The sequence below is a fragment of the Gossypium hirsutum genome, chromosome A11, assembly GCF_007990345.1.
Source record: "Gossypium hirsutum isolate 1008001.06 chromosome A11, Gossypium_hirsutum_v2.1, whole genome shotgun sequence".
Taxonomy (NCBI): Eukaryota; Viridiplantae; Streptophyta; class Magnoliopsida; order Malvales; family Malvaceae; genus Gossypium; species Gossypium hirsutum.
In genome coordinates, this window is record NC_053434.1 from 106881579 (window position 1) to 106908991 (window position 27413).

At 34.2% G+C, this 27413-nt stretch overlaps 2 protein-coding genes and 1 non-coding gene across 10 annotated transcripts; 1 reads left to right on the forward strand and 2 right to left on the reverse strand.

Moving 5' to 3' along the window:
• Window positions 1-498: 498 nt before the first annotated feature.
• Window positions 499-605, forward strand: LOC121210397 (small nucleolar RNA R71). Its single transcript, XR_005905510.1, has one exon. It is a non-coding gene; the product is annotated as a small nucleolar RNA R71 (small nucleolar RNA).
• A 15954-nt stretch (window positions 606-16559) lies between these two features.
• On the reverse strand, window positions 16560-20060 carry LOC107889605 (probable low-specificity L-threonine aldolase 1). Of its 8 annotated transcripts, none has more exons than XM_016814110.2 (10): window positions 19913-20060; window positions 18922-19369; window positions 18712-18823; window positions 18490-18540; window positions 18200-18271; window positions 17981-18113; window positions 17800-17858; window positions 17487-17587; window positions 17131-17197; window positions 16560-17044 (listed from the first exon to the last, which is right to left on the reverse strand). In XM_016814110.2, exons 2-10 carry the CDS (start codon window positions 19362-19364, stop codon window positions 16970-16972), a joined length of 1113 nt encoding a protein of 370 aa, XP_016669599.1. In that variant the 5' UTR covers window positions 19365-19369; window positions 19913-20060; the 3' UTR covers window positions 16560-16969. The 8 variants fall into 8 exon arrangements, 6 of the variants coding, with proteins under 6 accessions (XP_016669599.1, XP_040937576.1, XP_016669588.1 ...); XM_041081642.1 differs by having other exon boundaries at window positions 20022-20043; XM_016814099.2 differs by having other exon boundaries at window positions 19820-19928.
• A 639-nt stretch (window positions 20061-20699) lies between these two features.
• LOC107889597 (cell division cycle 5-like protein) lies at window positions 20700-26178 on the reverse strand. Its single transcript, XM_016814080.2, is given in 5 exon segments — window positions 20700-21696; window positions 22510-22791; window positions 23324-24552; window positions 24555-25035; window positions 25824-26178. Coding segments are annotated over 5 exon segments (2883 nt in total). The 5' UTR covers window positions 26001-26178; the 3' UTR covers window positions 20700-20982.
• Between the last annotated feature and the right edge of the window lie 1235 nt (window positions 26179-27413).

The following is a 27413-nucleotide window of genomic DNA, read 5'->3' on the forward strand; positions in this document are numbered from 1 at the left end:
GAAGCTTGAAGGTGGTGGTCTCTGATTCCCTTAGCCTCCCCATGAAAAATTAGGGTGGTTCATCCAACCTACATTGTAAGTATTGCTATAGGGATTGTTTTGAGATTGAGGATTGTTACCCATGTAATTTAACCGTTCGTTCTCCATGTTGTGGCTATAAGGTGGGTATTTTGAACTGCTTGATCCACCTCCACTTGCTTCGCATTGCATTACTGGGTGAACCTATGAAGAACTAAGGAAACCATCAATTTTCTTATTCAAGAGTTCTACCTGATTAAAGAGTATGGTGACAGTATCGACATTATAACGCCGGCTATTTTTGTTGGCTTTGTCTTCATGACTTGCCACTGATAGTTATATAGTTACATCTCCTCTATAAATTCATAGGCATCTTCAGGTGTCTTATTATTGATGGTTCCACCAGCAGCTGCGTCAACCATTTGTCGAGTCGAAGGATTCAAGCCATTATGAATGGTTTGAACCTGTAGCCAAAGCGGTAACCCATGGTGAGGGCATCTTCTCAAGAAGTCCTTGTATCTCTCCCATGCATCGTAGAGTGTTTCTAAATCCATCTGCATAAAGGAAGAAATATCATTACGTAATTTAGCCATTTTAGCAGACGAAAAATATTTTAATAAAAACTTTTAGGTCATTTGTCCCAAGTAGTGATTAACCCCCGTGGCAACAAGTTCAACCACTGTTTAGCTTTGTTTCTAAATAAAAAAGGGAATAATCGAAGACGAATGGCGTCATAAGAAACGCCATTAATTTTAAATGTATCACATAGTTCCAAAAAGTTTACCAAGTGAGCGTTGGGATCCTCATCCTGCAAACTATCAAACTGAACAAATTGTTGTATCATTTGAATTGTGTTAGGTTTCAGTTTAAAAGTATTTGCGGCTACAGCCGATCTAACTATGCTCAATTCAGTTCCTGTTAAAGAAGGTTTAGCATAATCATACATAGTGCGCGAAGCAGGATTCTGATTAACAGCAATCGCAGAAGGTAGCAGATTTTCTTGGTTTTCAGCCATCTCCTCGGATGTGGTTGAAGTATCGCCCTCTTGCTCGTCTTCTGTGTATCTTAAACTTCGCCTTATTTCTCTCCGGTTTCTGCGAACTATGCGGTCGATCTCACCATCAAAAAGTTGTGGTCCTGATGGGTTTCTTCTAGTCATAAACGAGAAAAACATGTCAGAAGGAAATAAGAGAAAAAATAGAAAAGAAAATAAAAATTTAAATTGTAATAAAAGTAAAGTGGCTAAAGTAATAAAAAGTGAGTTTTCCTAATATCCTAGTTCCCGGGCAGCTGCGCCAAAAACTTGATGCATGATATTCGTAACAAGTTTTAAAGATTTATAAATGAAACGTTCTTGAGACTAACTTATTATCACGATTAAGGCAAGTGTACCTATCGAACAGTAGTATAGTTCAGCAAGACCGGATTGTCGAACCCAAAGGAACTATGAGTACTAGTATTTACTTCTTTTTTATTATCTAGCCTAAAATTTAAGAGGTTTGGTTGTCTAAACTAATTACTAACTAAGAATGCACAGAAAGAAAAACTTGGGAAAATACTTTTAGGAAAATTCGATTGATTGAGACAATACTTAAGGACAAATCCACCTAGACTTCACTTGTTATTTAACTCTGAATCAGACGATTTATTCATTTGATTTGATCCGTAGAAACCCTAAGTTATATTATTATCTCTCTCGAGACTAATAACGTCTAACCCTAGGTTGAATAATTGAAATCTCTTTCTAATTAACACCCTAGAATTGCATTAACTCGATCTATAGATTCCCTTATTAGGTTTCACCCTAATCCGGTAAAATTTTGTCACCCTATCTCTAGGCGCGCAATCAACTCCGCTTAATTATGACAAATTTACTCTTAGATAGGGTTTATTCCTCTTCTGAATAAAAGCTTAACTTGAATCAATATCTTGGAATATCAAAACAAGAATTAAGAACACATAATTAAGAATAAGTCAAATATTTATCATACAATTCAGAAAATAATAACAAGATTTGTCTTACGTTTCATTCCCCTTAGGTATTTTGGGGTTTAGTTCATACTTATGAAAGAAAACATCTCAAAAGCATAAAGATAACAAAACATAAGAAAACCCAAAACTCCTGAAGGAACTTGAAGGGAGATTTCTAGTCTTGATGATGAATCCACCTTTTGAGATGATCAATCGGCTTTCATTGGGTAATTCCTTGCTTCCTACTCTGCATCCCCTTTCCTAAGTGCCTCCTCAAGTGTTTAAATAGGCTTTGGAATGCCTAAGAGCCCTCAAAATTGGCCTTTTCCGAATTGGACTAAACTTGGGTTCGAAAGGGACACGCCCGTGTGCGATTACTGAAGGTCGTGGCCAAGGCTGTTAAATGGGCACGGGCGTGTGATCCACCCGTGTAAGTCATGCTTCGATCCTGCCAAATTGACACGACCGTGTGACACGCCTGTGTGAAGAAGTTCAGGTCGTGTTGTTTTTCCATGTGGGTTCATTTTCTCCGTTTTCTGCCCGTTTCTCGCTCTTTTTACTCTCCTATGCTCTTCTAAGTATAAAACATGAAATTAAAGGATTAGAAGCATCAAATTGACCAAATATAAGGAGAAACCATCCATAAATACATTAGGCATGGGGTAAAAATATGTATAAATTACGGTTTATCACTGCCTCAGTCTGTCCAGCACCTCTGCCTAGTGCTCTCTGTCCAAGGCCCCTACAGTTACCATCCCTAGCCTAACCACGGCCCTTCAGTGGCTGCTGAACTACCCTTTGTGGCTGCGCAGTACTAGAACCCGGAGCCTACACCTGATTGGCCCTCAGCAGACACTCTCGAATGCAGTGCTCCAATTACCCAAACCTCAAACACGCTCCAGTCCTCCTCCAACACTTACCCTGATGGCATCTACCATAATCTACATACAGCTGCAATCCAGTAGAAGCAACAGAGGGCCGAGCTCTAGTCGGCCTATCAGTCTTGTCCTTTTTCTTAAACGTCTGTACCGAACTCAAGGGCTCCAAATCCTTCTTGTTCTTACCCCTCTCACGATCTCTATTTTGGTGCTCAGCACGCTGAACCTCTTCTGTGATCTTCGTGTTCTCTACTAGAACGGAGAACTCTCGCTCCCTCTGCAGAGCTATCAATACCCTCAGATTATCCCTAAAGCTATCTTCAAAACAGACACATCTCTCATATTCAGACGCCACCATACCTCACGTGTAGTGGCTTAGTCTAAAAAATTCGACCTCATACTCAGCCACTGATTGGTCTCCCTGAGTGAGGTTCAGAAACTCACGCCTATGACCATCGATGTAATTGGCTCCTACATACTTCCCTTGGAAAGCAGACTTAAAAAACTCCCAAGATAGACAATCGGGTTGTGTGCCCTCCTTAGCAGTCAGCCATCACTGGTCAGGGGTATAGTTCAAATCATCCATTATCCTCCTAGTAACCTCTATCCAGTACTCAGCCACATTAGGGGCGACTCTAGTGACACCCCTAAAAAGTTCAGCTTCATTGGATCGAAGTCGTTCGGTAACCAACCCTCGGCCTTCAGATCCCGTGTTGGGCCCAGCAACCCTCTCCAGTATCTTTAACATAGCTTGGGACAATGCGTCGTCCCCAGCCATGCGATCTTGAGACCTAGTCTCAGTAGCATGTGACACCAGTGTCTCACTCATATCTAGGTTCGGTATGCTGCCCAGTGAAGAGGACTCAGCTCGAGCCCCCATACGGCCTCTACCTCGACATCTAGTACCACGTCCACGGATATCTCGTGTGCTCACGTCTATTTGGATTTATTCGTATTATGAATTTTATGAATTAATTACTGTTTCAGTATTTATTAACAGATGTTTTATGTAAAGTAGTATCATAAATTCAGAGTTTGTTTTTAGCAAGTATAGTTTCTATCAGTTTCAGTTTCACTATAGTTTCAGTATACACTAACTAAAGTGTTTTCAGAACAGACTATCTATAATAGCATAACAGTTTATCAAATTACTTATAGGATCGGCGCTAGAGACTTGGTGTACCACATTCTCAGTCAAATCATTTCAAATTATTTGAAAATCGGTTCTTTAAAAACCAAGTTTTAAAACCCAAAATCCACAGCCGAGTTTTGTAATTTGTCTCTGATACCACTAAATGTAACACCCCAAACTCGACCTAGACATTATGGTCGAATTTGGCGATGTCATATGGAATGGAATTTGAAATTGAATCTAACAAGTTAAAACTGTTTTCGTTTATTAGCTTTTATTTATCTCTTGTCAATTTAAAAAATTATTTCCTCGTTGATTGGATTCGTTTAAAAACATATCCTATAGTGGAAGCGTTTAAAACCGTGATTTTTTTAAGAAAATCGTTCATGTTTAGGAAAATGTTATTTTTAATTAAACTGAGATTTAATTGAGTTTTGCAGTTTAAAACTCCACAAAAATAGTTAAAATGTAAAATAAAGGCAACAATCCAAAAGTCTCAAATTACACCAAAAGTAGGAAATAGAAATCATAAATAAAATTAAAGCAGTTCAATAGACATGTGGTCACCGTTAGGTCCTCCGCCGTATTGATCTGTCTAAATCTGGGGATTACCTGTACAGATAAAACAAAAAGGGGTGAGTTTACGTAAACTCAATGTATAATCCCCATAGAAGACATGCATACAGTCAAACAACAGTTATAGTCAAATGCAGTCTAGGGCCTAAGCCCATTACAGATCCAGATACAGTTTAGGCCTTAGCCCATCTCAGATACAGTATACATACAGTAACAGAAATCAAGATCCTACTTACCAGCCTATACATACCATCTCCGACCATCCTTACACACCATGTGGGATTTAAAACACCTACCCGACTCTACACACTAAGTCGTACTGAATATGGCACATATTAGTAATATTGCAGTTGAGCTGCCAGATAATAGGCATGGAAGCCTTTCAGTACACTTCCTCCAATAATCAGTTATCACACCTCAATGCAGATGCAACTAAACATGCTCAATACAGACATACAAAAATACATACTTACATGCTAAGATTAAGTTATCAGTCATACATACAGATCAATAAATATGCATAAGTTTAACATGCTCAATACATACATTGCATATTCAGATCACACGATTTAGGGTCTAAGTAGCGCTTACTGACCCTACAGTAGGTTTACAGTCGACTTGGGTGACCCGTGCAACCCTAGGAAACATCTTAGCTAAATGGGCCCACACGCCCATGTGGTTTGCCCTTGTGGTCTGACACGCCCGTGTGGCCCACACGCCCAGATTGGCCTTGGCCCGTCTGGATCACACGGTCTGGCCCAAATTTCATATACCCGTGTGGGTCCACACACCAGTGTGGCCAACATGCCCAGTTCAGTTTAGCTTGTGTGGCCCATACAGCCACACCCCGGCCATCACAAGGCCGTGTCTTATATACAGCCTGGCCTTCGTCAATCACATGGTCGTGTTGTCTCGCCCATATGGCGTCGACAGTTGGGTTTTTCAGCTTTCGCTGAATCCCGTTTTTCTATTTTTCGGGTACACACCTGGTACTGTTTCGCAATGAAAACACTCCCGAGCCTTCGAAAACCTAAAAATCGAAAACCCAATGCTTAGAGTCAGATTTAATTTACGACTAAACGAAACTACAAAACCAATACCAAAATCCAACACTTACTTAGTTACCTCGACAATTCGATCACGATTCCACATGAGAGAAATCCCTATTCACTGGATTTGCTACTGTTAAAACATAAGCACAAAATTAACAGAGGATTTGAGAAGGCTTAAAAGAATAGGCAAAGGCATCCTCATCAGCAGAACTTGCTAACACTTACCAATGAGAAGTACAATCCAAACTCCTGTGATAAGAACACATGATTTTTTTCCAAAACGATTAACAAAGAGAGAAAAAAAATTACTGTGTTTGAAAAAGAAAAAGAAGAAAAACGACAGAGGGAAAGAAAGAATGTCAAAAATTTTGAGTAGAATTTCGGTAGGAGAGAGAAACTAGATTTTTTTTGAAACAAAAGATAAAAACTAATATTGATTAATCCCCACTAATCACTCATTCTCAACCACCCACTACTCAGAATCCTACTACCACTGGAACTCCTATGCAGAGCCGAACAAAAATAAAACTCCATTGCTCATAGAAGAATTCGAACCCAAAACCTCCAACAAACCAACACTCCTCCAAACCAACAAATCGATTCTGATATATTTCTACAACCAATTAAACTTAAACCATTTTAGTAAGGTTAAGGCTTTATTCAGAGAAAGACAAAAATTCACCCAAGATAAGGCTTGAACTTGGGACCTCCCACACACACCTAAAACACTTAACCACTAAAGTAGTTACAGATTTTGTCACATTTTAACAGAAATAAAAATAAGAATTTTAGGGCATTACACGTGGAACATTTGGAGAAGCCCATCTATTTGAAGCTTTGGTGGCCTAGTGAAATACTTAAAGGAAACTAGGGTTGTCATGGTAAATATAGAAACTAATATTAAAATGTATTGTTGGATTTGGGGGAGTTCAACTATAAATAGAAAATTTCCCCCTCATTTGTAATCATGTCATTGAAAGTAATCAAATACTTTTGAGAGCATTTACTCAAATACTTGGTGTGCTATTACTTTCCTGTAGCTTTTTTGTTCTCTTGTTGAATCCTTGTCTTTGAGTTGTTTTCGCTTTACTTTCAGTGCTTTAGAGAATTTCCATTAAGAATTCTCATTTTCGAGATTTAGGAATTTGAAACATGCGGATTGCGAGACTAAAGCTCTAACCTTGTGACACTAGCATATAGATGAAATAAGAGTGTGTTTGAAGTAGAAATTTGAAGGAAGAATTTCATTTATATCAAGGTTTTCAAATTTCTAAAAAATACTTTTCCTTATTTGGATAAAAAAATTGGAGAATTTTGAAACTTGTGAGAAATTTCAATGAGAGATTTGAGTTGATCAATTTTCTTTTTTAAATTCCACATAAGAAATAATTTTTCATAATTTTATTTCATTCAATACGCATTCTCCCACCATAAAATAAAAAATTTACTTCAAAATCATTTTTATTTAATTCTATTATATTTTTAAATTTTATTTTATTAAAAATATTTATAAAATTTTACAAATATATTAATATTCATATTGAATTTTTTATATTATTTGCTTTTAATAACATTATTCTTTTTATAATTATTTATAATTTGTAAAATCTCAATAAACTAAGTTTTTCTTAAACAATTATTTATCCAAAGAGAGTAATTACAATTGTTAGCATCCTAAGTTGATAAATTCTAAAATGCTAACATTTTAAAAATCTCTAAAACTCTCCGTCCAAACCTACTTTGAGGGGATGCCAAAAAAAAACCTTTTATTATTAATTATTGTCATGGGTTAGTATTTGGTGCACTGACAATATACTTTTTTTATTTCACAACAGCTTTAAAAATTGTCATGCATCTCTTTTTTTTTAATATTTTAGTAGACGACCCATAAGACACTTGTTAACCCCCTGACCCTACTTGTGGAGTCTAAAAACTCCACTAATAGTGTACCAAATATTAATCCTATTATTATATCTCTATATATAAATTTTTAAATTTTTTAGTTAGAAAAATACTAAGAGTATGTTTGGATAGCATAAAAAAATTGCAAGAAAATATAATACTAGACTTGTAATTACACTCTCATGTAATTGCAATGAATTCTCTTTATCATACATATTTGGTACATGGGCGTAACTAGGGGGTCGCAGGGGCCTCGGCCCCCTCTAAAATGGAAATATTTTTATTAATGCCCTTTAAATTTTTTAAAATTTTAAATTAATAAAGGTAAAATTGCAGTTTCCTTTCCCTAAAAATGATAAAATTTTGATTTAGTCCTTTACAAATTATAAAGATATAGGATACTAAAATGGTGAAATTATATTTTCACTATCATAATGTTAATTATCTCATGTTATATCTCTAATTATCACCCTTTATTATAAATTGAAGAGTATAATTAAAATACTTTAACTACATTAAATTTAAAGGGTTGGCTAAAAAAACATCCCCGACATATTAAAAAAACACCCTAATTCTCCTTTTCCGTGTAATTGATTACATCATTTCTCATTTTATTGGATGAGTGTCTTTCCCAATGAGTCTTTTTATTAATACAATAATTAGAGTCAAGATCTTAAATTAATGTGGTCCAAAGAAATTAATGTGGTCCAAAAAATTAATTAGTACATTTTTCAAATATCTTCGTTTTCAACATCTTAAATTAATTAGTGTAATCAATTTAGTCCAAAAAATTAGAGTCAACATCTTAAAAAAGGGGAAAATTAATTTTGTTGTAATTAGTACATTTTCCAAATATCTTCATTTTCAACGTCTTAAATTAATTAGTGTAATCAATTTAGTCCAAAAAATTAGAGTCAACATCCTAAAAAAGGAGAAAAATTAATTTTGTTGTAATTAATACAATAAATAGGCAGAGTTATATATATATATGTTTATTTTGATGAAAATTAACAACACCCTAACGTAAACTCATATTATTGTCAACAAAATTAAGTAAGACCTTCTCACTACACTCTATTATTTGTAATTTTATTTTTTATAAATTTGTTCTTTTTATAAAAATATGTTTTTCTAATTTTTTTTCTTTTTTATTTATTAATTCTTGTATAAATTAAAATCTGTTTTAAATTTTTATAACTACTATTTTTTCGTCATAATTTGTAGTGTTCAAAAAAAGATGTCGAAGTTTTACGGAAGTAACTTAAATGAAGGCAATGAGATCTCTATGGCGACATCACCATTTTTTACCGATCAGGTATAATATTTATCAAGATGTTAATATTTTTTTTTATCTTCATAACATTTAATATTTGTTAACAAATTATTTAAATTTTAGGTGTTCGAGTCTCGTGAAGAGTTGATGCAATGGGTGCAAAACACGGCATTCTCTCTTGGTTATATCATCGTCACGAGAAGATCAAAAGCAAAGGAAAATGGTGTGGTGTCTTACGTCACACTTATTTGTGACCGTGGTGGTGAATACAAATTTAAAGAATCAAGTAAAAAGTCTGGCACCAAAAAGACCAACTGTAAATTCCGATTGGTAGGTTCGTATTTAAAACAATATGATGGGTGGATGTTGAGGGTGATATGTGATCAACATAACCATCCATCTGCGCAATATATGGAAGGACATGCTTATGCAAGGCGGTTGAAAGAAAACGAAAAAAATTGTTGGTTGATTTGACGAGTAAGAATGTTACACCACGTGACATATTATCGACACTGAAGGAGCAGGACGAGAATAACGTTTCTACACTAAAAACCATATACAATGCACAGTAAAAGCTTCGCTAGTCCCAGAATGTGGATAAAACTCTGATACAGGTTCTTATGTTGCTTTTGAATGATAAACAATTTTTTACTGAGTTTTCAGAAAATAATATTTCAAATGAATTAGAAAATCTATTCTTCATTCATCCACGATCATTGGATATATGGCATGCATTTCAGTACGTTTTGATTGTAGACGAAACGTACAAAACGAACAAATATGATCTGCCTTTTGTTCAGATTGTTGGCGTGACTTCAACCAACAAGACATTTAGTATAGCTTTTGCCTTTATCATTAACGAAAAGGAGGAGAACTATAATTGGGCATTAACATGTCTAAGGTTGACACTAGAGGAGTGCATGTACCCACGTGTTATTGTGACAGACAGAGAGTTGGCTCTGATGATGCATGCCAACAAGTTTTCCCTGATGCCACTCGGTTACTATGCAGATGGCACATTACTGAAAATATTAAAAAGCATTATAGGCAGTCTATCAAGTCGCAACATGAATGGGACTCCTTTCGTGCTATGTGGACGATACTTGTTGAATCTCAAACGTGGATATTGTACACCAAAAATTACAGAAAACTCCAATCAATGTTGAGAAAATATCCAGGTACAAGCCTCGTTATTCTATAAATAATTGTTTATAGTTTTAGAAGACTTTTTATACATAACTAACATTTATATAAAATTCAGGTGTTTTAAAATATCTAGATCAAGTGTGGTTAAGCAAATATAAGGAAATGTTTATGTCGGTCTGGATTGATCGGCATCTCAACTTTGGAGAATGAACTACGAATAGAGTTGAGAGCCAGCATGCAAAGCTAAAGAAATACCTTTGTGCAAAAAATTCTTCTCTAGATAAATTTGTTGGTTGTATCGATCAGATTGCGAAGTCTCAACTTACATCGATATATGAAAGTTTTGAAAAGAGTAGAATTGTCCTCAAACATAGGCACAACTTACCGTGTTTTAGATTATTGTGGAGTTTTGTGGCACTTGAAGTTCTAGATATCCTAGAAGGGGAACTTCAGCGGTCGAGTAGACATCAACTTGACTCTTCAAACTGTGGTTGTAAACTATGTCATAGTTATGGGTTACCATGCACTTGCATGCTATCAGTCTACTTGAATTCAGGTGGTATATTTAACAATTATTTTCTAAATTTTATTTATATATTGAATTTTTATAAACTAATGGTATTTCAATGCAGGTGAGTGTATTCCAATGGATTCAATAGATGTATTCTGAAGGAAGCTTGACTTATCACCGTCAACCTCTGTAGAAAATGAGGATATTTGTTGTGACGGTGAGTTAGAAATGTTCAAAGAAAACTTCACTAAGCAATCAAAAGCCGGGAAAAAAGTCTATTAAGAAAGTTAATAGATATATTTCAGCCGAGTAAAACACTCATTAAAGAACCTACAATTCAAAAAAATACGCGTGGATGACCAACCTTGAAGAAACAACAACAAAAAAGAGTCGATTCTATAAGTCAAACTCCTAGAAGATGTAGCCATTCAACCACGTCAAAATCTGTTGGGTTGGATCTAGTAGAGTTGAACAAAGAACTTGCAAGACATAGTTCATACGTAACCGAAATTCCATACTTAAACTAAGAGCGATCAGAGCAAGTTTCAGACTTCATAGACTTAAACCAGATGCCTGAATCATGTGACACTCATCCACTAATGAAAGAAATTCTAGATATGTTCCACCCTTACATCACACATGTACAAGATGTCAGGTGTGATGGAAATTGCGGATTCTGAGCAATATCTGTTTGTCGTGGTTATGGCGAAGATCAGTGGCTCTATGTTCGACATCAACTGCTAGACAAGTTATTGAGTTCATATGATGTCTATGCTAGAGTTTTCACTGATGGAATCGATGAATTACGTAATTCATTGTGTTTCTCACAATCGCCTGCACTAGCAGAACACTGGATGGTTATGCCTATGACAATTGTCCTGATTGCCAACAAGTTTGGGGTGATCCTCAATTATTTAACCAAGCGATGTGACATAACTTTCTTTTCTCTTTAGAGAGGTCCGGAACATTTTCAATACCACCATTCTATTACAATTGCACATGTATATGATAATCATAATGTGATGGTACAATTAGAAGGAGATTACCCAATGCCTACCATTTCAGCTTATTGGATCCGCCATAGAGCCCCGTCCACAGCTGGATCGCAAACCATGTATATGTCACGTCTGAAATTTTATAGACAACTGAAACCTTGTAATCTCAAAACACCTGTTATAACTATAGAGGATTATTGTTGAATAATATTAATTTATTATATTTTAGCATTTTGCTCATATTTTTGTATTTATGTATTCATATATATGTTTAGCAATAATCCTATAATAATAAAAAATATGTTGAATAATAATAATAATACTTATAATATTTAATAATAATACAATAATAAAAACATGTTTAACAATTAAATGAGATAAAAAAGTGAGTAGAGAGGTGATAATTAATTCTTAATCATTACAGTAGAAATATGTTAATTACTAACCAATCAATAAAGTAAAAGAACATTAATTAATAACTAATTATTAATTATAGTAAATGTGTGTTATTTATTAGGGTGTTTTTTTAGTATGTTGGGTTTTTTTTTAGCCAACCCCTAAATTTAATGGGATCCATTAATTACATCGTTTAACTAAACATATTGTACATACATGATTATAAACAATTACGCCAAAATCTAATTATTAAATAATTTTTGAAGTGAAACTTAATTATATTTTAATTTTATGTATATAATATTAATTTATACTATTAAACAATGGTTAATATTTCTTTCCTCATAACAATAACGGCGAGCCAAGAGAAATAGGACCATGTCCCTCTGGTAAAAGAGGATCTAGGGAGTAGGGACAGGAGAAGAAGTCTTCATTTTTTCACTCTCTTTTTTACCATATATTTTTATTTTGAATATTGGGATTATACAAAATATACAGTCTCTTATTATATATTAAGAGGAGGAGCCATGATTGTAACAGGTGAGGAAATAAGAATTAGAAAATGTTAAAAATAGAAAACAAAATTGTTCCACTTAGAGTAAGAAAAACACATCTCCTGCATTTGGAATCTCAAACCTACAAATAGGGCAGCACATTGGAAACTAAAAAGGATTAAAATATAATGTCCTCTCCATAATTTCCCATAGCTGTTGGAACCAAGGAGATATAGCTAGCTAGATAGCTTGGGTTAACCAAGTTATATAGGTAGGTTGCTTCACATTTAGGTTGTACCAAGAAAGGAATGTAAAGAAAACCCCAAATTTACCCTAATTAGTTAACATTGCCAACTACCACTATTCCCTTAGGGTTTTGTTGTTCCATTTTTGGGCTACATTTCCATGCATTTCTACATAGAAAAGATAACGCTGAGAGATCTTGCAAGTTGCAATGTTTTCTTTCTCATATAATTTTAAGCGATAAACCTTGTTCTCTTTGGTACAATAATAAAGTTTTTGCTTTACCTCTGATATTTAAACTAATTTTATTTATGGTCAGGTAGTTTATCCGACCCGAACTAAGTTGAGTAAGTATTTTTAAAATATTTTTTAAATTTTTTAAATTTTTTAATAGGTTTTTAGGCTAGTCAAGCCAAGCCAAAAGTGGGCATGTGCTTGGTCTTTTTTTGGAATCGGATCTTGGTCCAGTCCGACTATGGGCACTTCTAATCTAAACTATACTATTTTTCTCATCTCAATACTTAAAAATTTTTTTCATCACAAATGATACTTAAACTATTTTTTTCTCAAGTTGGCAACTCTGTTAGTCTAACTGTTAGTCAAATCATTAAGTTTATTTTAAAAAAATGCTTAACCTACGAATTGGTACCTAAATGATGTTATTTATTTCTCATTTTGGTACCTAAACAGTTGTTTTAGTCACAAGTGGTACATAAATAACTTCTATTATTTAAAAATTGTCATGGTACAAAAAAAAGATAAAATGTATCATTTTCTTTATACATATATATATTCTTTTTACTTTATTCTTTATTTTTTCTTCTCCCTCTTGTCTTGGGCTTCTTTTACTGGTGTAAACATTTTGGGCTTTATAGTTTTGATCAAGGTTCTCAAAATTGGAACGATGGTTAAACCGATCAAACGACTAGTATTCAATTTGAATGGCTCATATGATTTGATCAAAGACATTATTAAAAAATTATAATAAAAAATAAAAATATATATTTTAAATAGAGAAAATCACTTCCATCATTTTTTTAGCTTGGTTCAACTAACTTGTATCAGTTTCTAAGTCAATTGGTTCAACCCCTATCTCTGGGCCAATACCTTGATTGACTCTCAATCAATCGATCAATCCGGTTTGGTTCTAAAAACATCAATTTTGATCAATGAAAGAACTTTTTTAATCCTATTAGGTCGAGTAAACAAGTGGTGAATTGAAAACAAAATTAATTGTGAGCATATTCACCTTGGGAGGATAAATTTTGAGCATTGCTAGCATTGTCAGACGAGAGAGAAATAATGTAAAAAAGAAAATAATTTTTTTTAAATTATTTGTTAAAGTTTATTTGACATGGCAATCTATTATTGGCTAGAACTTTTTTAACGGATATAACATTTTAATGTATAATAATGAAAGAATAGTTTAGTACCACTTGTGATAAAAGAAAAGTATGTACCAATTTGGAAAAAAAAGGTATAATTTTGGTACTAATTTGGAAAAAAAAAGGGTATAATTTAGGTACCAATTTGGACTAATGGAAGTACCAACTTGGGAAAAAACATAATTTAGGTATCACGTGACCAAAAAAAATTTAAGATAAGAAAAATAGTATAGTTTAAGTATCAATTATTTGTGGGTTGAATCGCAAAATTTAAATCCTATCCATTAGGGTGCCAATAAATGGTCTTAATCACTTCTCTCTCTCTTTTAAGCTCATCGATAATCAATTCTAGAGTATAGAGAGAGATAAATAAATGGTTTTTTTACTAAAAATGTGCCATGGGTAATTATTTAAAAAATAGTTCAACTTTTAGATTATTTAAAAAGTTAGGATTTTTTTTTTAGATATAGATCTCGCCACGCTAGATGACAAGTCCACTATGCAAGTGACATGTTACTCACTTGAAAAAAAATTGAGCTAGATGGCACATGTCAACATATTGTGTAACTGTCACTTGATGTTGTAGTTTTAGATTATGCTAACATGTGGCATTTTACAAAAAAATTAAAAAAAGAAACAATAAGATTATCATGGAATGAGGTTATTTTTGACTCCGTGATCGATACCCTCCCTAATATCTCTCAAACCCCTCCCTTCTAAAAAAATTCATCCATTATTGATTCCCTTACTCCCAGCATCCGCCAACATAGCAAACAATTTCATTGGTTTAATGTTACTAGAAGAGCAATGCATTACAATCATTGTCTCGACATCCTCATCATCTAAGAGTTGCATCGTGTTATATATATATATGAGGATTTGACAAAATTAGAAATTTGTAGAATAATCTGGACATCATTCTCTCACAACATCAAGTGATTTTTGCACCAATATTTTTTTTTTTCATTTCATTAAGTTTTACTCTCTTGTTGAACCTCATTCCTATATGATGGTGCAATTCAAATACACAACCAACTTCAGTATGGTGAATTACCCCCATCGAAATGGATTGACAAGGGCATAATCTCTCAATTATTTATGATGTTTCTTTTCTTGAATTATTTGTGATAAAATCCGAAGTTATTTCATAGCTCGAGCCCAAAAAGATCAAGAAGGTGTCCAAAATATTATAATTAAATGATTAGAAAAATCAAGATTATTTCATTATTTTTCTTTTTTTATCATTTGAATTTTAAGATGTTTTATTTCAAAATAGAAAATTTTGTAATTTTTCATGAAAATTGTGATTTTAATGATCGGGTTTAGATATCTTATTGCAATTTCTTTCCTCTTAACAATGAATATTGTTGGGATCGACCCGATTAAGCAACAAGTAAAAAAAATAGCTGAATAAATTTAGAAATTGAACAAAAAAATTTAACATGAAAAAATCCCTCAAAAGAGTATAAAAAACCACGAGTAAAAATGATTTTACTATAATGAAAAAAAACAAAGAGTACAAAAGATGGAAATAAAAACTAAACCTCGAAAACCTGAAAACAAAATACACTCAAAACGTAAACACAAACTTCTCTAAATGTGTTATGAGTTATAATATCTAATGGGTGTATTTTCTAAGGTTGTAAAAGAGCGCTAAATTCATAGGTCACATAATAATAAAATAATCTAGACTAATCAAAGTTTGATTAAAACAAATAAATAGAGTTTAACTAAAAAAATTATTTAGAAGTCATCATACTCAACAAATATAATTTAATTAAATATGAATTTTAAAAATTATTTATATTATTATTTTCATTAAAAAAATGAAATATCATAACAGAACAAGTACAAAGCAATGAAATATGATAACAATTATAAAGTGTTATCAAGTAAATCAAAGTTGCAAAAGGAATTAAATAGAGAAAATCATAATGGAAGAGATCAAAGTTACCACAATCAAAAGGAGACAATGTTACAAATAAAATGTAATTAGTAGCAATATATTATGTTTATTAAATAGAATTGTTTTTTAGAAATAGGAAGTGTTCTAATATTATTTAAAATTTTTGTTATAAATACAAGATACACAAATTTGTTTACAGCCTTTACAAATGCATCCCTATTCATCACTTTTAACTAAAATTCATGTAAAAAATATTTTTTATAAAATTACATATTCACTCCCATTAATACTAAAAGTATTTTTAATAACTTCATGATTGGTACTATTTATTAATTTATTGTCAAATTTGATTATAATATATTTAGTTTTATTTTTAAACAAACAATTTTGTAAAACTAATCTTCTCTAATAATTTGTATATGATCAACTATAAAAAATTATTTATGAATTACTATAAATATAAAATATTTTTTCAAAAAATTAATATTATGAATTATTATTTTAAATTAAAATATTTTTTCAGTACCCGTGTTTTGTACTTTAATTTGGATTCATTGCGTAGGGAAATGAATTCCATTTCACTTAAAAAAGAATGTATTATTTTTATACATTATTTAGAACATAAGAGTTTGTGAAATGCTTGAAAAGAGCTTATTTTTACTTGAAAAAAACACCTATGAATATTTTAAAATGAAGAATAATATATATATATCTAATGCAACCAACTTTACACCAGTGCCACAACCTAAAGAAACTAAAGTATGAAGCAAATTAATTGATGATTCACATGAAAGGTAGGCCCAATGTCAAATCATATTTAATGGGGCTCATATGTCGCTAATTTTTTTTGGTTCTCACCTGAAAGGGACCCAATCTGCCCCTCCCAATGGTCCCTATATATCCTTGCAATATCTGTCTCCTTGTTTGCCACTTCTTCCATGCAACACAAAATGAAACATTTTACTAAATGTAACAGAACTTTGCTTTACTATTATGAGACTGCCCTTGCCTTCTTTTTATTTTGTTGTTGGTATGAGAATAGAAGAAAGGATTGTATATATTCTTATGAGTGTGATCTCTTAAGTATAAGATTACGCGTATGAAACATCCCGAGACGTTGATATAGAGTAGCTCCCGATTTCTTGGCGCATACCAGTGAAAGCTTGCTATAATATTGAAAGAAGAAGAATATAAGTTGCATGGCAAAAATCATCAAGAGGCTGGAATCTTAAGGAATGATGATGTTGATCACCTGAAAGCATGACAAAGTGTAGTGCACATCACTTGATGAAATTTGGTGGTGGAGGACAATTCGCATCCTGAATCACCATAAAACACTCACCATTAACCTAATATATCTAGCTTTAATACTTGTACAACTGTATAATTGTTCCGGTAGTATTGTCGAGTTTCTATGTATGGGAACTGCTAGACATGATACAGGTTCTGCTTTAGCTGATTGAATGCAATTAACCATCCAAAACCATGGTTTTCGGGCTATGAATATATACACATGTCATTATCATTAAACCTGCAAGTTTAATCGATTTCCGAGTAATTGAAAGCAATATGAATCTATGGGATGGTTTTTTAAGGGAGAATACTGACCTGGATAGGCCCTTTGGCATTACAAGTACACCATGTTCCTCTAAATTCTTGTATAGTTTCTCTGCTGTGATTTTTGAGCCCTCCACTATGTCAACATATATCTGTTGAAATAAAGCCTTTGCTTTTAATTTTTAACATCAAGTTTTCCTTCTTTCTTTTTCTTTTTCTTGGTGAACACGGAAGCAACAAGTTTTGTACATATTATCTTTACTAAAGAACCGAATAGCAACTCCAACCATACAAACTCGAACCCGGTTTGCACAGAAAGAGAAAATTGGCATTAATGTAGGTTTAGTAACTATGCCATACTCACAATATTGGTTTCCACTGCAGCAACATCCACTTTTAGACCTTTGATTTGAGTTAGGCCCTCTGAAACCATACAAAACTAACATAAAGTTGATGAATTTTTACACGTTAGTTCATTGATTGAAAGCAGTGGAGGAAAGTAACGTCTGTTCTTCCAAACCGAAAAGTTCGTATATAATCTTTACCTGCTAACTCCTTTGCCTTCTTGTGATCACCATCAAGCTTTTCAACATTCTCTTTCAAAGCAACAAAAGCGGCAGCGCAGATGAAGCCAACCTGCCTCATCCCACCACCTAAGGTTTTCCGAAGTCTCCTAGCCTAAAAAAGCCCAAAAAAATGCGGAGTTTGAGCATAAGTTTCATAGATTGTAAAGATCTTTTTGCAGCAAAGTCTTTTGCCTTTACCTTGGTAATGAAGCTTTTCGAACCAACAATGACTGATCCAACCGGAGCACCCAAACCTTTTGATAGACACACCTACCACAGACAAAGTAGGAAAAAGTTCCTTACTATATAATCACACTGTATGCAAGATGTTCGATAGATCGAGAACTTTGCAGAATAAAGTCGTAATCTAGCAAAACAAAGACCTATAAACTAACATGACAATTAAAACTGCTATTAAGTAAACTTATCGGTATCGTTAGAAGATGCCGAAGCTGAAATAAAAAATAATGTTTACACAAAGTGTATACCGAGACAGAATCCGCAGCTTGTACAAGCCTCTGAACTGGAACTCCAAGTGCCTGCCAGACCAACCCTTTAGTTAGATACTTGGACAGATACACACTGATAAGGAGAGAATTGGGTTAGTATATAAGCTGTTCTGATTTTTCGATGAAACTTAAACAGGAAGATCAGCAGGCCATTCAATTGCAACAAGATATAAAGCGTAAATATAAAAATGTTTTACTCACCACTGATGCATTGAAAATGCGAGCCCCGTCGATGTGAAGCTTCAAGCCGTTCTTCTTAGCCAGCTCTCCAACTCTGTCGGTGTATTCCGCAGACAAGCATCTACCACCGGAGCTGCATTGAGTATTAGTGAAGTAAACAAATCATTTAAGAACTTCAACTGAATACGAAAACTGTAGACTATAGATCATATTGTCATGAATGATTCTCACTTGGCATGTGAATTCTCCAAGCAAATCAACTTCGTAGTTGGGAACACAAGCTCTCCTCTCGGATCTCTAATAGCGACTTCGATTGAATCGATATCCATTGTTCCATCTTCATTGTTCTTGACTGGCCTTGGATGTACACCTCCAATTGTTGAAATACCACCATTCTCATAAATATGGATATGAGAATTGTCACCAAGAATGACTTCACTTCCTCTTATATCACAATGAACTAGAACACTTATGAGGTTACCCATGGTGCCTGATGAGACAAATAGACCGGCTTCCTTGCCCGTGATCTTGGCGACCTCCGATTCTAACCGGAACGCAGTTGGATCAGCTCCCAAGACATCATCATCAACTTCAGCAGTGGCCATTGCAGCCCTCATTGTCTCTGTTGGTTTTGTTACTGTATCAGATCGAAGATCCACTGTTCTAGCCACCATTGTTGCTGAAATTAATCCCAGAAAAAAAAACACAATCAAAACAATATTGATTTTGTGCAACCATTTTCAAACTAAAATGAGACAAATTTTAGATGTCACATGAATTTAGTGTCGAAATCCATATAATTTGTGAATTTATCCCATGACATGTTGAACTAGTCTCAAGGAAACTCCATCCGTTAAAAAAGAAAAGAGAAAGGAAATTGGAGAAATCTAAAAACCCATTAAAGAACATGCACGTGCACTCACTTTCCTATACTCTCGCATATAGAAAGATATATAGATACGTGTGTATATATGGCCATATTTAACCGATTTAAGCTCTCCTTGTTTCATTGCCTTAAAAAGCCAGAACGTAAAACTTATGACCCAACAAACAACAAAGAAATACAAGAAGCAAAAGAGAAAGCCAAAAAATCAAAAACTTTTACCACTGAAAGAAATTTCAAGCTCACCTTTTATAGCAACACTAAAAACAAATTGTTGTAGACACAATCAAATTCAATGAATCAAATATTGGGATATAAAAAATAATTTCTTTTGCATACCTTAACCTTCTCAAAGTTGAGACAGTTTTAATAGCCCATAAAATAAGATGACTGACAAAGAAGCAGATGAAAACGAAGTAGGTAGATTGTTTTTGTCACCTATACTTACCATACAAAGCCTTAGAATAGAAGAAGTTTGAAGAGAGTCACAAGAGAAACATGAAGTTATATATAATAAGCAAGTTCATGATTTTAGTTAATGTTTTGGTAGCTTTTGTCCATTATCTTTTTAGTTTTCGTGATGGAGACTTTCCTTTCTCCTTTCCCTCTACGTTTGAATTTAGATAACTGAAACAAAATTACGATTTAACTCTTAAATGCTAATCTAACAACTACTTCACCAACTTTAAGATTACTGCTTCATCTTATCTCTTGGGGGTTAGTTTACAAATTTTTCCATTCATAGCTGAAATTCAATGATATCCGAGGTGTCATTTCAATCCTAAATCAATATCAGATAATTTTGGGTTTAATCCAAGTTTAAATGGATTTCAGTCATTATGGTGTTTTTTTCAATCTATTTCCTAATTTAACATTTTAAATCAAAACTTTTAACATTTGTCATCTTAATATCTTCCTTAAGTTTTGGGACGGCCTTTGGGGATCAACATTATTAGAGGATAATCTGGATCAAATGAAATATGAAATTTCAAGTTTCCAAATTTCATTTTGGGTAAGAAAATTCCAACAAATTACTGCCTCTCATAATATTTGACTATCAACTTCATGTTTTTAGCCGAACCAAAAATGAAGAAAAGATAGCATCAAGATGTCTAAAAGGAAAACCTGAATAAATAAACCATTTCAATACATCTCATAATAATCACATTTTGAACATTTCCGGGTGAGAATCCAAAATCTCTGGCGCAAGAAAACATCGTGATGCAAAGATTACAACAGATAATGGTCTGCTCCAAAATTGCTAATTGCCATGGAAAATTAAAATACAGACGCAGATGTGGATCAATCAGTCCCCTCAATATTACTGGTTGAATGAGAGAATTTCCTGACCTAGTTTCTCATAATTCGAAAAAATTTGTACCTTGTTAAGAGCTAAAAGCCGAAAACAGCTATTCCTCCATTGCAGTTTGGTTTTCAGCGGTATCTCCACCCAAGACACATGTACTGTCAATCTTGGCATGATCGGTAAAACCTTCACCTTCAAGCGCTTCTTCGATGCTTTCCGGTTTGGTAGAGACTGTGTCAGGATTTACAGATTCTGCAACAACCTCAGAACTTGTTCCAGCATCCTGAGCCGGTGTCTTTGTGATATTATCTCCGTTGTCTTCCACAACCAAAGGCACATTACCAGATATGTTTCCACCTGTTTCCAAATCCATAGTAGCATGCTGTTCTTGGGAATCAACATTCATATCAATTTTCAGGCTTGGCTGGCCATCAAGAGAAGAGTAAACATCCTCCGAGGAAGGTGCAGGCTCGGAAAGTCCTGAGCTTGGCACAGCAGCTTGACTTGCTGGAGCCTCAGACGACTCAAGAGCATGATCCTTTTCAGCTGCCTCTGCTTGTTTTTGTGCTTGTACTCTGTATACATTCATGATCTTTTGTATCCTTTCTATCTCAGCTATGAGATTCCCGTAGCGACTTTGTGAGGTTTGTTCAAGCTCTTTCTGTTTCTGAACTTCCTCCCACAGACCATTTATTCTGTGTGAAGCTGCTAGCTGCTCCTGCTTTTGTAATGCTTGAAAACACTCTAGTTCTGTTCCTGCAGTATCAATCTGCTTAAAGGTTGATTCAATCTGACGCCAAAGTGTTGCAGCCCGTCTCTGATCAATGAAATTGCCCATTGTTTAGTGCAAAAGGAATTACAATTTCAATTCCCTAACTGAAAGTATGAAAACATTTACAATATGGAGTAAAATAGAATTAGTGAGTTCATCAATTTATTTTTATAGAAACTGGATAGAAGTAACTCTATGTTAGATTCAGGTGTGAGTGTTGGATATAGATATGTAACCGACATGCATGTCATTAGATTCTCTTTTATGATTTTCAGTATATTTCAAGGATCCTTGGATGTCTTATCCCCATATCCATGTGTTGGACACGGGTTCCTCAAGATGAAGAGTCCAAGCAACATAGAAGCAACCATCATCCATTAAGTAGCACCAAAGGATTGAGTTCTAAGTTTTAACATAAGACATCAAGAATCCCCAGATTATGGAACTTATTTTAAAAAATAAAAAACACAAAGATCCATAGGCCTCCCTAGGAAATTTTAAAACCAGACCAAAATTGAATAATATAAAAAATGGTTTATGCAATCCTTAGCTTTATGCAGGTACTTCTTTACATGCTAATTCTCCCATCTTAAGCCCATCCTACTCTAATCCAACATGTAACTGTACAAGCCTACTTCCAAACACAGATCTGGAGGCACCAAGTTTACTGGACTCTGACAGAGAAAAGACATGTATAAAGACTTCTTTAAATGTTATTAAGCACTATGAAACTCCTCAATGAACTCTAATAACAGAAATTGCATAATGGAGATTAGGTGTGCATTTTACAAGTTTCATGAAAATCAAATTATTATAATGGTAGAACAAGAAATCATTAGCCAGTATCTAGTGATGTACCTCATAACCCTGTGTGAGAACATTGAACTTCTTCTCCATGCCTTCTGCTTTCAACTTATCATTATCCATCTTCTTTTTCACATGGTCAAATTCAGACTGCAGGGCTGCAAGTTTCTCCGTATTTCCAGCAACACTTGACAGACCATAAGCATGACGAGTAGGGAAGTACATGAGATCACTTAGGCAAGTATTATGTGCTTCAACAAAATCATCAAGAGATTCATTTTCGTGCCCCATTGCCACACGAAGGAATTCAGCCTCTTCCTTTACCCACGAATCAGCCTGCCAAGAAAAATAAGATCATTTGTCAGTTTGCAGAAGGCTCATAATCAGTAGCACTCACACATCATTTGTGATATACTGTTATTACAATGTCAAGGATCAAAAGAAAATAGAAAAGATAAAAAGAATCTTAGCATCAGGTTGACAGGGAACTGAAACTGAAAAGTGAGAATAGTTGGTATTCAGCAGATAGACTTTAGAGTAGACGACCTTACATGAACAAGTAAGCTGCAAGAATTACAGACACCAAAGTATTTACAAGGTTATAAAAGCAAATGAAAATCGCTTTTCCACCACTCATATGAGATTTTAGGCGGTTTGAAATCCTTAATGAATAAAAACCTGTGATAGGCGATGTTTAACACAAACTCAACTCAATTCTATAGCAAGCACCAAATGAGAAATTCTTACAGTAATAAGAAATTATACAGTTTGATGATAATCTCCCATGGATTCACTAAGGCTCAGAAACATAAATTGCATATCAAAGAATGAAACAAAGGCAACATAATCAGTGAAATGCATGACAAACCTCTTTCATTTCATCTTCCTCAAAATCTTCTATACTCGGAATAGATCCATTAGCAGAACGCTTCGCACCCTTTTTCTTCCCTTTGTTTGCCTTTTCATCAAGTGGATACTTAGCATTGTCGTGCTCCAGCAAGGACAGAAGCTCTTTTCTTATCATTTCATCAGCCTGCTCAAATAGAGTAGGAGGAACAAAGGTACTTTTGTCTCCATCAGTCCTCATCAAAGAATCTCTAATTAGTTCCAGTGATGCACTAGGTGGTCTTGGAAGCTCCCTTTGCAACACTTTTGATCTCTTCTTAAGCAATGCCTGCTGCTGTGCTTCTTCCTCAGCCCTTTCTCTGGCTATTCTATCAGACATGTCTTCTTCAATTTTCTCCTCTGGTTCTTCACTTTCCTCTGGGGGTGGTTGAATGACTATTTGGTACTCATTCTTTGGCTGTGGAAGACTACCAAGCCCAGATCGCAAGTTCCTTCTTATATCAGCTTGCCTTTGTTGCTCAAGCTTGACACTGTCATGTAGATCCATGTCTTCATTTATGTGGAGCTCATCCCTGATGGGAGCTCCTTTAGGGGTCAGACCAAAAGAGTAGCCATCCCTTGATGGTGTCATTCCAATTCGAGGAGTAAGACCAGTACCACCAGGGGTTGCCGCAGGAGTCAACATTGGGTTGGGTGTTTGGACCTGCCTTTTAGGAGTGACCCCAGAAAAATCTGAAGGATGCAGCTCAGGATTTTCTCCACCAAGTAGAGGCGTTTGGGATTCTCTCAACCTAGCCAGATTTTCAGCTTCCATCATGATAGCATCACCTTTTCCAGCAGGTGTTCTTTGTGGGGTCCGTAAAGGTGTCACTCCCTGCCGTGGAGTCTGGGAATAATTTGAAAGAAGAGCACGAGTAGCACTACTCGCTTCAGCCAGTTCCTCATTACCAGCAAGAAGATCACTGGCATATCCCATCTTGGCAATCTCCTCTAGTTCATGATTCGATATCTGAGGTTCTGGTAGCATAAGTTTGGATCTCTTCCTCACTGCTTCTGGATCATTTAGCTTGTTGGCCTGCAATATTGCCGATGCGGCATCCTGCCTCTGTGCAATTTTATTTTTTGCAATATCCTGCTTCCGTAACTGTGCTTCAATATCAACTCTTCTTTTTCCCTCAAGTTCTTCAATGGTTGTTGGGAACTTAGGCTGTTCCACAGGTCTATCTTCATCAGCAACATCATAAAACCCGGAGGAGGCCTCTTCTCAAAGGGGATTTCAGCATTATAATCAATTCCCTTTCTTTTTCTCTTTCGTTGCCTTGTATCGATCCCAGCAGCCTTAAGTTCCCTCCTTTTCTGCAAAGATGCAAGCCTCCTAGCCTCTTCAAGTTGTTTCTCCCTAGCTTTCCTCTTCGCCTTCTTACCTCTAGTATTAGCTAACCGGGCACGAGCTTCAGAAAGCATTTCTTTCTCATCCTCATCCATATCAACAGGATCCGGTCGTGCAGGTTTTGATTCAGGGTTAGGATCAATCTCTCCAGGACGTAATTTCCTGGGGTCATCACCAGGCTCATAATTTTCATCTCTAGCACAAGCTGCATCAAGGAGTTTCTCATATTGCTCTAGACATTGAGATGGAGTCCGACCAACAATTGGAGCAATTGTTCTCCATTGTGTTGGCATGAGCTTTGCGAGATGCAACAGCTTTTCATCCTCTTCTCTTGTCCACTCGGTCTACATATATCACCAAAGAAAAACAAATTATCACTTAAAAGCTCCTACTTTAATTGGAACAAATAGACAAAATTACTGATAATTTAATTCATCAAAAGGAATCAAGTAAAAACACTTGAATTAACATTAATAATCCAACATAAAGAGATAAAATAGAACCCATCTTCAGCAAGAATGCCACTGACAATTTGAGCACCAATAGACTCCAATTCATATAATTAGAATGCTGTTGGTTCTTATTTTAGCCTCTTTCTTTTCAAATGCTCTGAAAGCAAAAGCCATATTTGACACACAAGTACATAGATAGTTAGATTTAAAATTTTGAGACTGTTATGTTTATATCATATAATTACATCCGAGTGTGGGTTAGTTCACATGTTAAATATTTACAAACTTTTGATCAAACGTTATTTTGGTTTTCTACAGTTAATTTTTTGCATTCTAAAACCAACTTTTGAGCAACCAAACAGCAAGTAACAAGAAGCTACAACATAGTTTCTTTTAATTAAGCTTAGCTTATTTAACGAAAATAAACCAAATAAAACACTTCTAATGTAGCTTAACTATACAATACTCTCAAAAAAAAACCCTAATGTTTAAGAAAGAAGCCATCTTACAAATTGAAACACGGAAAGGCTTCAATGCCCATAACTGAGTTGATGAATTAAGAGAAAAAAAAACCAAATAAACTAACAAATATGAAGCAATGTAAATTTCTATCAACACACATTCTTAAAACAAACCCATCTTGGTAACCTAAAATGATTTCCAAAAAGAAAGAAAATTACCTTTTTGATTGAAGGGTCAAGCCATTCATACCAACGAGCCTTACATTGCTTAGCAGATTTACGAACAAGTAAAGAAGAAATTCGGGCCCATTGATTCTTCCCATATTTCATAACCGCCGCTTTCAATATCTCATCCTCCGTGTTCTTCCATACTCCTCCTTTTATCATAATCCTCATTGTCGCTCACTTGTTTTTTACTTGCACCGCCCTGGAGGATTCAATAGAAAGAAACGAATTATACACCCTAGCTTCTTCGATTAACAATCTGAACTTTTTACATAAACCCTAGATTTTTTTTATTTATTTTTTTTTTTCTGATCGAGTGGGAAATTAACTACAGCTCGGAGAAGCAAGTGAAAACCAGCAAGGGGATGTTAGATCTTTTAAATTGTTATTTGACCCCTCAACTTTTGTATAATTAAATTAGGACACTCATGGATAAGTGTTTGTTTTCTATGGGCCGCCGGCCTACTAAAATTGCAAATTGTTACAGATTAATTTTGAGACATGCTAGCTTAGCATAATTTATCTTGGCCCACTCCCAATAATTACTTCTTCTTTTTAACAAGTACAAATAAATACACAACCAAATAGTTATAATTACAATAAAATCAACAATAAAACTAAATCCGAATATCTTTGGAAAAATGTGGAGTAGTGTGGTATTTAAATCAGAATAAATGAGGGGAGAATTTACATTAAACTTATTTATAGATTAGGTTATCTATTTAAGTTCAAAAATCCGCCTGTTTTCTAATATTATAGTATATTATATTATAATTTTTCTATATATTATGTAATTTATTGGACAAAATTTAAACCTATAGTAATATGTAATGCTATAATACAAGCATATTAAGAAATTGTTAGGGTGTCTATATATAAAATTTTAATAAATGAAAAATATATAAACGTATCAAATATTAAATTAAAAATAATATATTTCAAAAAATTTAAAATAATATGTGACTTAAACTTAGCTTGCGTTAGCCCTTATCAGATATAAGCGAGCTTGGACAAAATTTTAAATTTATATTTCAAGTCAAATTAAGTTTAGACAAATATAAAATATATTAATACCATACTTAAGCCCAACCCATAAACACTTTTAACCCAAATATAATTTACATAATTTGAGAATTAAACTTGAGGTAAGAAAATTTTTATAGTCTCGTTATTTTCATTAGGCGAATGCCTCATTGCCCTTTTTCCCTTTGCTGAAGCAAAGAATTCAAATGAAATATTTTTTAAATATTTAAATCATACATTATTTACTAAATAAAGAGGATAAATATTTTAACAAGAAAAATAAAAAAACTACTTGATATATTGTATTTTAATTTTTCTTTTTCTATTTGCAATCTTTTACAAGTGACAAAGTTATTTATTAGTCGGACTATTCAATCAAGTTCGAAAGCTCAATTAAAATATGAGAAGGTTTAAATAAAAGTATAAGGAAAATGGACTTAGGCTTAGTTTGGATGAGTGGTGTATATACCTCCAATGAGGTTAAAAACAATGGTGGCGGTGAGATTAGATACTGGATCAGTGAGTTTGGAAACTATAGCCGTGAGATTAGAAATAGCGGTA